The 14,301-nt window shown below is 35.0% G+C and overlaps 1 protein-coding gene across 2 annotated transcripts in view; it reads left to right on the top strand.

The window, feature by feature from the left end:
- LOC150091711 (uncharacterized) overlaps positions 1 to 14,301 on the top strand; it is a 295,133-nt gene that overhangs the window by 250,067 nt on the left and 30,765 nt on the right. For both annotated transcript variants that reach the window (XM_090376590.1, XM_090376580.1), the window contains exon 13: positions 3,616 to 3,845. In XM_090376590.1, coding sequence (XP_090232716.1) covers positions 3,616 to 3,845 — 230 coding nt within the window. The remainder of the gene's footprint in view (positions 1 to 3,615; positions 3,846 to 14,301) is intronic.

The following is a 14,301-nucleotide window of genomic DNA, read 5'->3' as shown; positions in this document are numbered from 1 at the left end:
AGGTGATTATCCCTCTGTATAAGGCAATGGTCAGGCCAAGCCTTGAGTACTGTGTACAGGTCTGGAGGCCTCATTTTAGGAAGGATGTCGATTTGCTTGAACATGTACAGAGAAGGGCAACAAGATTGGTGAGGGGGAATGAAGGGATCCTCTTACCAAGAGAGGCTAAAGTTCTGCAAATTGCAGTGGCTGGAGACTACGCACCTGCGCAGTGATCTGATTGAGGTGTATAAGGCCTTGAATGGATTAAGCACACTGAATTCTGATGGGATCCTTCCACTTGTTCAGATTACGAACCTAAGGGGGCATAAATTCAAATTAAGAAAAGACAGATGTAGAATAGATGTGCGGAAATTTGCCTTTAGCTAGCGGGTGGTTAATTGCTGGAACAAACTTCCATCTGTTATTGTGGAAGTTGATAAGTTGAATAAATTTAAGGAGGAACTGGACAGGCATTTCGAGGGAATGGTGTGATTTTTTTTTTTTTTTTTTTTTTTTGCTGATGCTGCATAAGCTCATACACTTGCTTTCTTGCATCACATGCCACTACTACTTCACAATTTAAATATGAGTGCTATTGCAGATATAGAAACAAATATTTTTGGACATTACTGCAAATGAGCAACTCAGAACATTATTGTGTATCCCCCCCCGTATGGGCACTGGCTCATTATATGGATATTCACCAACTGGATGTTTGTGACTAGAGGACCGAGTGTCTATGTTCTATATTTATGTATAACTTGATATGATTTCACCAACTTTTTTCTTGATCTGAATGCCTGAAAATTTCAGCTTTTGTAAGCAAAAATTGGACAACAGTGGCACAATTTCCTCCTCTGATTTTAAAATCAGTTTTTGTGCTGCCACCTCGTAAAATAGCCTGTTATTAGTTGAACCACAAATAAGAGATGACAGCATGTACTGGAAGATTTCAAAATACTTTGTACATTAACTGACATTTTATTAAGTTTTATAATGGATGTTATAAAATATTACAGTAAACCCCCGCAATTTGCGGTATCTGTATTCGGTCGCTGATTTAACATAAAATGAAACCTAAAAAAATGTGAATTTTAAAGCGCGGTGAACATTTTCCACCATAAAAAAGCATGGGTGTGGCTAAAATTATCTTTCCTGGTCAAAACAGCGTTCACTGGGTGGGGGGAAGAGGGGTGACAAAATCGCAAGCGTGGATGTTTCTCGCTAATCCTTGTTCAGTATCTGTTATGCGCTTGTCATGGAAGGTTTCGTCGTTTGCTTTTAATTTATATGCGTATAAATTGAATAAATTTATAAATTGATATGCTTGCAAAAGTGATAAATCTACCGTTTTGCAGTGTAAAACACACTTTTTCGAGTGTGTTAACGGAAGAAAGTGACTTTATTGTGGACAAGTTCTTTCTAACCCCTATAAAAATATGGCTACGAATAACAAGGGAAATGTTTTCGCATTTCTCTTGTTATTTGTAGGTGATCAAGAATGTGATGACATTAGCGAATAAAATTGAGTTATTAGACAAAATTTCTAATGGTGAAAGTGTCTCCTCAGTGGCAAAACATTTATAAAATCAGAGTCAACAGTATGATCAATCAAGAAATCGGAAGAAAAAATCTGCCGTAGTGTCCGTGAAAACTTGCTAATTGCTTCAAAAATTTGCTCTGTAACTCGTGATTAAATTAGAAAAAATGGAAAAGGCTTTAAATCTGTGGATAGAAAACTGAACTCAAAATAAAATTCTGTTAAGTTCACTCATCATTCGTGAAAAGGCAAAACTCCTTTATCAACACTTTAGCGAAACTGGTGATAGCACTGGCGGGATAAGTTTTTTAGCTAGCAAAGGCGCTTGTTTGAAAGATTTGTTTGAAATTTCTAATAAATATTATATTTAATATTAAATTGTTTCTTATTTTCATTTCGATGCTATATGCTTGCATTTCACTATGTACTGTCTATGTACATAGTCATATTATGAAGGTACATATAATACATACATAGACAAAATTTTAGACTAGTTTTTCTTATATATTTCATACTTTGGAACGGAACCCCTTTATTACTATGGGAGCCATGACTCAGTATTCGCGGCATTTCTCAGGAACGTAACCCCCGCGAATAGCAGGGGTTTACTGTATATCCTTATGAAATGACTTTGAAAAACCAGAAAAGAGTTAAGTTTTTGACATTGTTACCCATCTTCGTAATTGTTGCAGTAGCATATTTAGTACTGTGTTCTGGTTCCCTGACAAGGCAAAATCTCAGCAAGTCTTATGAGTTTCAATTGCTCTATTTTACCACATCACACCATATCATGCTATTATTTAAATGTATTATTGGATTCATTTATCAGAAATAGGGACCTGATTATTGTTTAAAAGAATACTGTTACTCAGATAACAGTATTTTTGTCATACACGATGTGAACAAACATAGCTTGTGCTATTAATTGTTTGGAAGATTGTCCTTTTATACATAGAAGTACAACAGTTAGCTTTAGTAAAAGAGTGTAATATTGCAGTTTGTTTTTTGGCACCTCATATTTGCAGATGGAAGTAAGTTGGCATTGAAAACAAAATAGAATGTCAAGCTTCTTTTAAATGCAAAATTCCTAAAGAATTATCTTGAAGTTGGTGATTGTCACAAATTAAATTTCTCAGATTGGACAGTGTCTTTGCTTTTCTCACATTTGTCACAATCTCAGATTACCATGTATGTGGGCAGGAAGGCATTTACACTCTCTTTACTTAGTTGTCTGGGTAAAAAGTTTCACTTTCTTTTGTGTTTGTAAATTTATTAAGCACTGGTTGCATGCATACTATATAGAGATTCTTTAAATATCATATGTCTTTTTTATTTTGTCTTCCTATTAAATTAAGCGTTTAGTTAAATTTCATAAATGAAAGAATTTTTAACAGCTTTAATAAAACTGATATCAATTAAGCACTTATCATTATTAATTTGGAAATCCATTAAAAAAAAACCCTTCCACTACATGAAAAGGCATTCACGAATACTGCTTTTTACATCAGAATAGTTATGGCAATCAGTATTCATTGGTTTGTAAGAAGGAAGGATCCTGCTAAAAAGGTATCCCAAGATTATGATGCATTATTGTTGCTGAACCGGTTTGTTTGGAGGGGGAGGGATACACATTCATTTCGATGCAACTCTGCACTTACAATCCTGAGTCCTGTATGCCAACACCAAACAAAAATTACTGTCAGATATGATGCCCTATAATGTAATTAATAGTGTGAAAATCTATGAGAAGTATATTTTGTTTATAAGTTATGAGCAAATATTGTCATCTAAATTATGGACAATCTTTATTATGAGACTATATCTTAAAGTGACAAGTGTTCTTTACAAAATGCTCTTTTATTAAGGCAGTTTCTTCCATTTTGCAATACTGAAAAATTATATGTATTAAGTTTTAAATAATAAGTAGCATAAATTGGTGAGGGGAATGAAATAGTGAAATGTTTTAAATAATAAGTAGCACAAGATTGGTGAGGGGGAATGAAGGTTTATTGAAATTGGTTTATTATAATAAATATATTATAATAAACATATATATATATTTATTATATTTCAATTTTACTTAACTTCTGTAGGGTCGAAATTGTTCTCGATGTCTATATACACAGCATTGTTCCGGCTGTGAGGTTGCCAGAGTTGGGGATATTAGTTTACTTCCTGGAGATAGCTTAGCTATTAGGTTTACAGAATTGCCCACAGAAAGCTTGGAACTGGCATCAGTTGTTACTGACCATAAATCAATGGATCATCAGAGACCTCAAGAAGATTTGACACTTTATGATTGTTTGGAAGCTTTCAGTGAGAGGTAAGCTTGTATAATAAGAGATAATTTAACAAAGGACAAAATTGTTGCGCTTGTTTAGTGTAGGTCAAAATAACAATGAATATTAAATATGGAGCTGAATACAATCTGTACAACTTTTATTTTTTTTTAAATTCATCTGTACTCCATAAAATGCTTGAAAGTAACTTTTCTCAAATATGACAATCAGTATAGAATGAATCTATATCTTTCATTTTAGTAGAACTAAACAGTGTTTATTTGTATATTATTGTTATTTTTTATTTGAATTATTTAAATTGCTATGTGAATATATGAATCTTGTACAGGAAGTTAATGCATCACAATTGTAATTATGATTTCTTTTAACTTTTTTTCTGATGAAATCGGTTTAAATTTTAATTTCTTTCACTTCAGTACTATTAGGAATGATATGAATAGGAATATCAGTAGACACTATTACTCAGGAAGATACTTATGAAAATGCAATATGCTGATTTCTCAGAGACCTTGAGATGACTGAAAGGAATAACATCATGGAGTTATGACTGTAGGATAGTGCAATAGTTAGTTTTGGCAACACTTAAGAGCCATTATCAGTCAAAATAAAACTAATATTTTATAAAATAGGTGAATGCAGTTGTAATTCCAAATTGCTTCACTCTTGCCACTGAGTTATAAACATTTCTTCCTGATGGTTCATAATGGATCAGTTATGAAATTACTCTCCATGACCTTCATATGTCAAGTTGGGTATGAAATCATTGAATCAAATTGAATCATGGAATCAAAATGGTTGAGATACAATCAAAAAATTTGTTGAGATGAAATGAAAGAAAAAGAATATATCAGTATTTACAAACTGCATATGCACTTTTACAATGGGGAAAAAAAAAAAAAAAAAAAAAAAATTTTTTTAATTTCAGTTTTTTCCAAGTGCTAATCCAAATACAGAGGATGCGGAAAGGTCAGGGAATGACCACCGCATATCCCTGGAGCAATATGACCTTAGTTGCTAATGCTCCTAAAAACCAAACAACAAACAAACAACCAAGTGCTAAATTTGCAATGTGAATTTTTATTTCTATAATGATTACAAATGTGAGTTGTAAATGATTGTCAAAACCTAAATTTATAAAAATGAACTAAGAAATCACATGGCAACCATGTTTTAGATTGCTTGGTTAATTCAAGATAATTTAAAAGTTTAACAGATACAGGCAATTCTCACTTTACGAGTTTTTTTTTTTTTTTTTTTTTTTCCAAGTATCAACAAAATCGAAAATATGAACATTAATTGCAAAATATGAATGTTAAACATTCATAAATACCGCATTCCAAACCACATGCGTAGCTATACAATACAGTGTACCCAGCTTTACGATATTAATCAGTTCCAGAGACACCATTGTATCATTCTTGGGAGGGGGGGAATCCACGTGGATTTCCCCCCCTCCCAATTTAGGCTTGGTCCACTGGTTGTTAACAGCAAAACAATGAATGTAATTGTCCGTTGCAGTGTTTGGAATTATTCTTATTGTTGCGTTAGCTGCATTTGTGTCAGCATAACACACGTACACTCTCCTTGTTCCTAAGTATGGTCAATACAGCAGTAGTTTGAGAAGATAAAGTTCTGAATCTGGCATTTCCAGCCCAGATTTGAATCCATTTTAAAAACACCTTTGAGATGTTTTTTAACAACAAATGAGAATCTAGACACAACATCCTAGTTAGTTTAAGCAGAATCTTAAACCATTCTTGTTATACAAAGTTAGTATAACTGCAGCCTATCAGGGCATCTGTACATGTTTATTTTCATTACCTATAAGCTGTTGGCTAAAGAGGATGGGTGAATTACTGTCAGAAATCAGGTGATTTTTAATCAGCTTTCTGTAGGACCTGCAGTTGATTAAAATCCCCGGCTTTCTGATGGAAATGCTTCCATCCTCTTTAGCCAACAGATAATAACAGGTAACACAAACCAAAACAGATGATAACAAACATATATGAATGTCAAACTTGTCTATTATCACCAACTATTTGCACATTCTTATGGTGAGTGTTCAAATTCACTGAATACTAGTGATAGACATAATCAAAATAACTGATTATGGCCTTTTCATAATCGATTATAGCAATAATTGGGGGGGACACATACCCACACTATTGCTTGAGTCGGGAGAGCACTTATATTTAGTTTTGATAACATCAAATAAGATCCTCACCACAGTTGCTTCTTTGTTTTGTCTCTAGTTTTCAGTTATGTCGATTTCGTAATCAATTTGCATATAACTGTTGATTTTTGTAATAAACTAATTTGCGTATAATTGATTATGAAAATGCCATAATCAGTTATTGCTCATTCAATTTTAAAAATCATTTTATTACTGGAAATTGGTAAAATAATTAGCACTTAAACCTGCATGGAGTGTAATCTACCTTTAATTTCTTAAAGGCAGATTACACAATATTCTCAGATGTTTTGTGGTACTCCCTGTAACACTTCAGTGACTGGGAGGACAGCAGAAAAGGTAAATTATGGTGACTTGATTTGCATGAACAGTTGTTTGCACATTTCATATTTGTTACGGTTTAGTCTTCGATTAGCTATTAGTAAACATCAGGTAAAGATTAAATTTTAACAGTTTTAAATAAGTTTACTTTAGTTATTAATTTAGTTAATAAGATTAATAATTAAAATTAAATAAATTAACATTAAGTAAATGGATTACTATGAATACTTACTCTTGTAATTCTGTCCTTATGACACCATCAGCCTCACATACCAAGACAGTGGTTTACAATTCGTTATATTTATATGTTCTGTACTGTACTCTCAAACTAGTTAAATTTTGTTAATATTATTTACCATTTGAGTAAGTACTGGTTAGTCTACACAGCTGACCCCCGTACAGATGCCAGATTGGTCACTGTGCCAACTGGGTTAACATTTTGAAATAAGGGGTGTATATCTCCTGCTTTACTTATTCTTACCTTTTATTAGACTTCCTAGATATATAAATTACTAGCTTGTTGCAATTTTTGGTTAGTCCACCTGTAATTTTTCCTTATGTCTCACTACTCATAATTTTTATTTTTGTACAGCTAATTGTCTGCAATCTTTATCTGATTTATTTAAATTCTTGGAAATTTTGCAAGATTATGATCCAATTCTTATATCTCCTATACTAAACTTTATCATAATTTGCACTCTTTTATTAAATGGTCTATGAAAATTGTTTAAAAAAAAGAATGGTGAAAAAGTGCAGCTCTGTCTCACTCCTATTTTAACCTTAAACAAATTGTTTTTCCTTCAGTCCTGAGTGTAGATTTGCCATTTTTATATAAGCTGTTTATTTTCTTGATGCAGTGTTTTTCTAAAATTTGAAGGAACAGATTTTTAGTTATTTCATTGTGTGCTTTTCTCAGGTAAGAAGTCTTAACTACTTACTAAGCTTTTCTGTTGTGTTTCTTACTTTTCTGTAATTTGTCTTAGTGGAAATATTTGATCATGGCATCCCCTGTTTGGCCTAAAACCTGGAACCTTTCCCAATATTGCATTCAATAATTACTTCTAACTCTCTTTTCTGATATATACTTGAATGGATTTTACCTGATACACTAAGTAAATTTCTCTGTAACTTACACATTCAGCTTTATTTCTCTTTTTCTACATAAGGTAATTTTTTGAAAAAATTTTGGTCATCACTATCCAAACACCACTTAGCATAATTTGGCACATGCTGTAATTACCTAGTAATCAGTAAACTGGTGCCTTCCACCAGCCGAAAATCCTGACAGGCCAAAATCCCAACGTACCAATTGTATTTAAAAAAACAAAGTTAGAGTAGTTAAAGTTAACAGGAGAGATTGCTTCTACTGGGATGGGATACACTTAAATAGAAAGGGTGCAAGAATTTTTGCTGATGCTGTCGAGGCAGAGTTAGGTGGGTCGGAAAACTGCTAGTTGGGGGGGATACAAGGACTAATAGATTAACAGTAGCCACTGGCAGAGGCGGAAGTGATTCTTGCACTGCTTCTATTGAAATGAGCAGAAGCCTGAAAAACAAGATGCAGGATATTTCAGAGACTGTTGGGAGTCATTGCGGTACAAGTAAACACATGGGTTGTGTTAGGGTAGCCAAGAATAGAAACAGGTGCATGTATACAAGCGTGTACACCAATGCTAGGAGTTTGGTAAATAAATTTGATGAATTTGAGGTATTGCTAAAAACATCAAAGGCAGATATTGTTGGGATATCAGAGACGTGGTGTCACACAGATATAAGGAATGCGGAACTGGAATTTGGGGAATACAATGTGTATAGAAAGGATGGACAGGAGGGGAGGAGGGGTTATGCTATTAGTTAAGAAACACATAAAGTCCAAGGAAGTGAAGCCAGTCGACATTGATGGACAGGGCAGTGTCGAGTCAGTTTGGTGTGACATAAGCATAGGGAAATCAAAATTGAGAGTAGGAGTGTGCTATAGGCCTAATGACTCTGATGAGTATAATAAGATATTGTACAGGGAAATAGAGTGGGCCAGTAAATCAGAGAGTCTTATAATGGGGGATTTTAATTTCCCAGATATTGACTGGAATTTGTGGGTTGGTCACTCGCACACTAGCAAGGCTTTTGTGGATTTATTGGATGATTGTTTTCTACATCAGCATGTTCGTGAGGCAACAAGAGGGAGCAATACTCTTGATCTGATTATCAGTAGTGATTCTTCATGCATTAAGAATCTGCAGATAAATGAACCACTAGGTGGCAGTGATCACAGTGTGTTGAAGTGGGATTTACTCAAGGAGGTAACTACCATCAGAGGTAAAGGGAAGGGTTTTTGTTTTCATAAAGGCGACTATGATGGTCTGAGACAGTATTTAAATTCTATACAGTGGGACCAACTGATGATGTTACCAACAGCAAACTCAAAATGGGAAGCATTCAAGGAACTAATCTCGGAGGCTACCAGGCTTTACATACCAACTAAGAAATATTGTTCAAGGTTTAGGCCTAAATGGTTGTCAGATGAACTAATGAGACACGTGGCAGAGAAGTAAAATGCATGGGATACATACAAATTAATGGGTGACATGGAAGCCTATGATAGATATAAGTTGGTCTGTAACCAAGTCACAAAGGAGATTAGGCAGGCAAAGGCAGATTATGAGAAATCCTTGGCAAAGGATGCAAAGAAAAACAGAAAAGAGTTCTTTACCTATTTAAACTCAAGAAGGAAAGGGATGAATCAGATTGGTCCACTGGATATTGATGGTTCAACAGTTGAGGATCCTGCTCAGGTGGCTAACATTCTAAACGAGTATTTTGCATCTACATTCACGCATGAGGAGTTATTCAGGAAGGAGAATGATGTAGGTAAAGTAAACATTGGCAGTGAGCTGGATGATTTTGTAATAACTGAGAGGAAAGTGGAGGAGAGATTGTTGAGGATAAACATAAAAGAGGCACCTGGGGTGGATGGGATCTATCCAGTTATATTAAAGGAGGCAGCAAAGGAAGTAAGCAAACCCCTAGCCATAATTATGAGAGCTTCTTTGGACTCAGGGGAGGTACCCATAGACTGGAGATGTGCAAATGTAACCCCAATTCACAAAGGAGGATCAAAGGCTGACACAAGTAATTATAGACCTGTTAGTTTAACTTCTGTTCCAGGTAAATTAATGGAGGCACTGGTTAAAGAAGCACTGCAGGATCATCTAGACAAGAATTCAGTTATAGCTTAGATGCAGCATGGTTTTGTTAAGGGCAGGTCTTGCCTGACCAATTTGATTGGATACTATGATGTAGTCACAAAAGAACTGGATGCAGGGAATAACTTTGATATTATATATTTGGATCTTAGAAAGGCTTTTGATACTGTTGCACATGGAAGACTGCTGCACAAATTGGAGCAGTGTGGCATTGGAGGCAAATTGCTGCTATGGATAAGGGGATGGTTGAGTGGCAGAAGACAGAGAGTGGTAATCAATGGACACTGCTCAACGTGGACTAATGTTATTAGTGGAGTTCCTCAGGGTTCAGTGTTGGGTCCGTTGTTGTTTTCGGTGTTTATTAATGATATTGATGATGGGATATCAAGTTTAATGTCCAAGTTTGCAGATGATACAAAGGTTGGCAGGGTTGTTAAGGACACCACTGAAGCTATGCTGCTGCAACAGGATCTGGAAAGGTTGAACAGATGGGCTGAGAGGTGGCAAATGAAGTTTAACATTGACAAATGTAAAGTACTACACATGGGAAACAGTAACCCCAGAGCAACGTATCAACTCTGCGGTACTACACTGACAGTGGTGGAGAATGAAAAGGACCTGGGGGTAATTGTGCAGGCAGATATGAAGTTCTCTGAGCAGTGCAGATGAGTTGCAAGAGTAGCTCATGGTGTCTTGTCAATGATATACAGGAATTTTTCTAGCAGGGATAAGGAGGTGATTATTCCCTTGTATAAGGCAATGGTTAGGCCACATCTTGAGTACTGTATACAGGTTGGAGGCCTCATTTCAAGAAGGATGTAGAGCTGCTGGAACGGGTACAGAGAAGGGCAACAAGATTAGTGAATGGAACAAAGAGTTGCTCTTACGAAAAAAGGCTTAAGTTTTGCAAATTACAGAGTCTGGAGACTAGGCACCGGCGAGGTGATCTGATAGAGGTGTATAAGGCTTTGAATGGTTTGAGCATGCTCAATGCCAATGGGATTCTTCATCCTGCTCAGAATAATCACCTCAGAGGGCATAAATTCAAATTGAGGAAGGACGGATGTCGGATAGATGTGCGGAAATTTGCCTTTGGCCAGCGGGTGGTTAGTTAGTGGAACCGACTTCCATCACTTGTTGTTGAAGTTGATAGCCTAAACAAATTTAAGGCTCAACTGGACAGGTATAACGGAGGGGTGAAATGGGAGTGGTGTGTGTTTTTTTTTTTTTTTTTTTTTTTTTTGGCTGATGCTGAATAAGCTTGCTTTCTTGCATCATATGCCTCTACTAATGCTAATGCTATATCTTAGAAACTGTTTTTGCAATAAAAAATGTTTTTCATGTAATCAGTGGCCGCTAAAAACATTAAAATTTTATTTGAACACATGATAATGTTAATATTTTATGTCATATTAATGAATAAACAACACACATATATATATATATATATATATATATATATACAGACCCCCAGGAAGAAGTTAGACTACACATGCTAACTGGTTTTCCTGTTCCCTATACACCTAAATACCTATATAGATAATAAATAAATGCCAGAAAATAGATTAAATCGACCAAATCGAAGCAATTTATTCAATTAACCAGTAATATATCAAGCACGTATACTGTCAAATTGCCACATGACAATAGCATTAACATAGCAAGTGATAAAGAAGAAATAATCACATAGGCTTTAATAATAAAAAACACATTACTGACAATAATCACAGTTTAACGATATCAAAATCACAGATTAAAATTTGCAAAAAGTCATACAAATTATAATCAAATGTTTAAATATTATAATAATCTTAATACACGTCTATAACACTGGTCAACACCAAAAATGGCTTGAAAATAGTCAATTCTTCTTAATTTCTGCATGAGAAAAATGAATATAACATTTAAAACTCTTAGTTAGCTCTGTTCCACAATATAGCCCCTCTTATGATTTAGGGGAATATTGGTGAATACAGTACTATGGAATTTTTGGAGTCTAGAGAATAAATAGGCTGGTAACACTGAACCAGGAACCAATATGCCATGTTTGTTTTTTGTATTTCTGTGTATCATTTACCTTGCAAGTGAGTGATGTTCATTTCATTTTTTTTTTTTTTTTTTTTTCCAGGTTTATGGACAAAAATTACGTAAAAAGCCAGGATGCTACGTAAATGTGTTAACAGTGTTGACAATTTTTGTTGTGTGTGTGTGTGTGTGGTGATGTGACATTTTCCACTCAGAAATGCCAGTTGACTCCACTTGTGAAGACAGCCTACTACCATTATTTTGGCTGTAAGGTAGGGGATGAAGATAAACCCTGACATCTCATATTTGCTGCAACACATGCTGTAAATCTCTGTGGATGGTTGAATAACAAAGGACGTTCAATGCCTTTTGCCATCCCAATGATTTGGAGAGAGCCTTCAAATCATGTAAATGACTGTTATTTCTGCATGGCGCCTCCTCTTCAGCATGGCATGTCAAAAAAAAAAAAAAAAGGAAGAGGACTGTGGAATATCCCAACATCCCGTCAACTATCCAACCAGTGGTATATGGGGATGGTCTGCCTGTACCTTACCCTCCACAAGAGTACACTTTGGAGTCTGATGAAGAGGGGGACAGTGTGAGGAATGATGGTCAACCTGGGCCTTCAACATCACAGGATCCTAATTTTATGCCGGAACCTGAGTCACACAGAATCACTCAAGGTGAACTAAGTGATCTAATTTGAGACCTAGAGCTTCTGGGATCAAGGCTCCAACAGTGGAATCTTCTGCAACCAAATGTCAAGGTGTCCATGTACAGGAGTAGGCAGAATGCTTTGACTCCATATTTTAAAAATGAAAACAACCTTGTTGCCTGCTGTGATGTCTGGTTTGATGACAGCTTTGAATGTGGAGTGCAACCCACAGGACTGGAGGCTATTTATAGACTCATCAAAGCTAAGTTTGAAAGCTGTTTTGCTCCACAATTGGCAACACTCTTCCTTCAATTCCTCTAGGCCATATTGTGGAGATGGGGGGGAAACCCGGGGTACCATCAGACAATTAGCACACTTTACACTTGTCCACATAGAGACATATGAGAATATGCAATTAATTCTGGAAGCAATGAAGTACAAAGACCACCAATGGCAGATCTGTGGAGACCTGAAGGTGATTGCAAAACTGCTGGGCATGCAGTTGGGATACACTAAGTACTGCTGTTTCCTGTGTGAATGGGATAGTTGAGCCAGGTCCTCACACTACAAGAGGAAAATCTGCACCCTGGGGGAAAAAATGTTCAGCACAATCCTCTGGTTAATTGAAGCAAAATTCTTCTGCTCCCTTTACACATCAAACTCATAAAGAACTTTGTTAAGGAGATGAACCAGATGGAGAAGCTTTCAAGTACCCGAGAGGACAATTTCCACTGTTGAGTGATGCTAAGGTTAAAGAAGGAATCCTTCTTGGTTCGCAAATTCATGAACTTTTAAAGGATGAGAACTTTGAGTGAGTCCTTCAGGATAATGAGAACACAGCTTGGGAAGCCTTTAAAAGTGTTGTGCATGACTTCCTGGGAAACCGAAGAGCTGGAAACTATGTTGACTATGAACAACCTTCTAGAAAAGTATCATCAATTAGCCTGCAACATGTCACTGAAAATCCACTTTCTCAACTCTCATCTGGACTTCTTCCATGACAAATGTGGTGCAGTGAATGATGAGGACGGTGTGCAATTCCACCAAGACATTCCACCAAGAGATGCCCCATAAGTGGAATACAAGCGAAAAGAAGGCACTGTCATGAATAGGCCACATTTTGAGAAAGTACTTTCAGTTCCTGTGCAGTTTTCTTGTGTTCTTGTTTTTTTTACTTTTTAATTAAAAACAACTGTGATTTATGTTGTATCAAAGAAATGTAAATATGAGATTGTTTTAATATTACTTTTCACTCCGACTACTACTGAAATTACTATATTCTTAGACAATAGCAAAAGTACTGTATCTCAAAACTAGAGCTAATAATTTTCTGAAATCATATTCGTTTTTCTCAATCCAAAATTAGTAAAGTTTGCCTATTTTAAGAAAGGAAACAAATTGAAAGAATTTTTTTGTTGAACAGTGTTATCTTAATAATAATACTTAAATAATCTTAAGTATTATAACAACAACAATAATAATAATAATAAGAAGAAAATGGGATATTTTAATAACATAAATAATAACATAAAAACCCACAGAATTAGGTGGCACCCATGGTCATTCCTAATGTACTTGTCAAAGAAATTCGTGAAAGTACAACTAATAATAAATACCTGTATAATTACAGTTTTAGTTATGCTAATGATATTTATGACAAATGTTAGGCAGCTGCCAAAATACATTACTTTAAATTCTTATATTCTGAAAATGTTCTTATTTCAAGTTTTTTATCTTTAGTATTTCAATGCTATACTTATAATTATTGCTCAAACGCCCTATTCGAATACCAAAATTCGACTTGAAAAATTATCGGTTAAATGCAATATAATAAAATAAAATTTAAGTCATTTTTATTTGCTGATCATGTTTTAAAACTGGTTGTTTCTGTAACAGAAAACATGATCTTTGAATTGAGAGACGTATTTGTTGTTAAAAATTTTTATTTTTTATATTCTTTCTGTACAAAATTAATCTAATAAGGTAAATTTTTATTTACTAAAAAACTAATAAATATATAGAATTATATTCATATGTTTTTACAATATAGTAGATGCTGTTGGCCATTGGGATTTTGGGCCAGA

The sequence above is a fragment of the Mastigoproctus giganteus genome, chromosome 1, assembly GCF_048544385.1.
Source record: "Mastigoproctus giganteus isolate SK-2022 chromosome 1, ASM4854438v1, whole genome shotgun sequence".
NCBI classification, from domain to species: domain Eukaryota; kingdom Metazoa; phylum Arthropoda; class Arachnida; order Uropygi; family Thelyphonidae; genus Mastigoproctus; species Mastigoproctus giganteus.
This window is presented reverse-complemented; position numbering and strand designations above follow the sequence as displayed.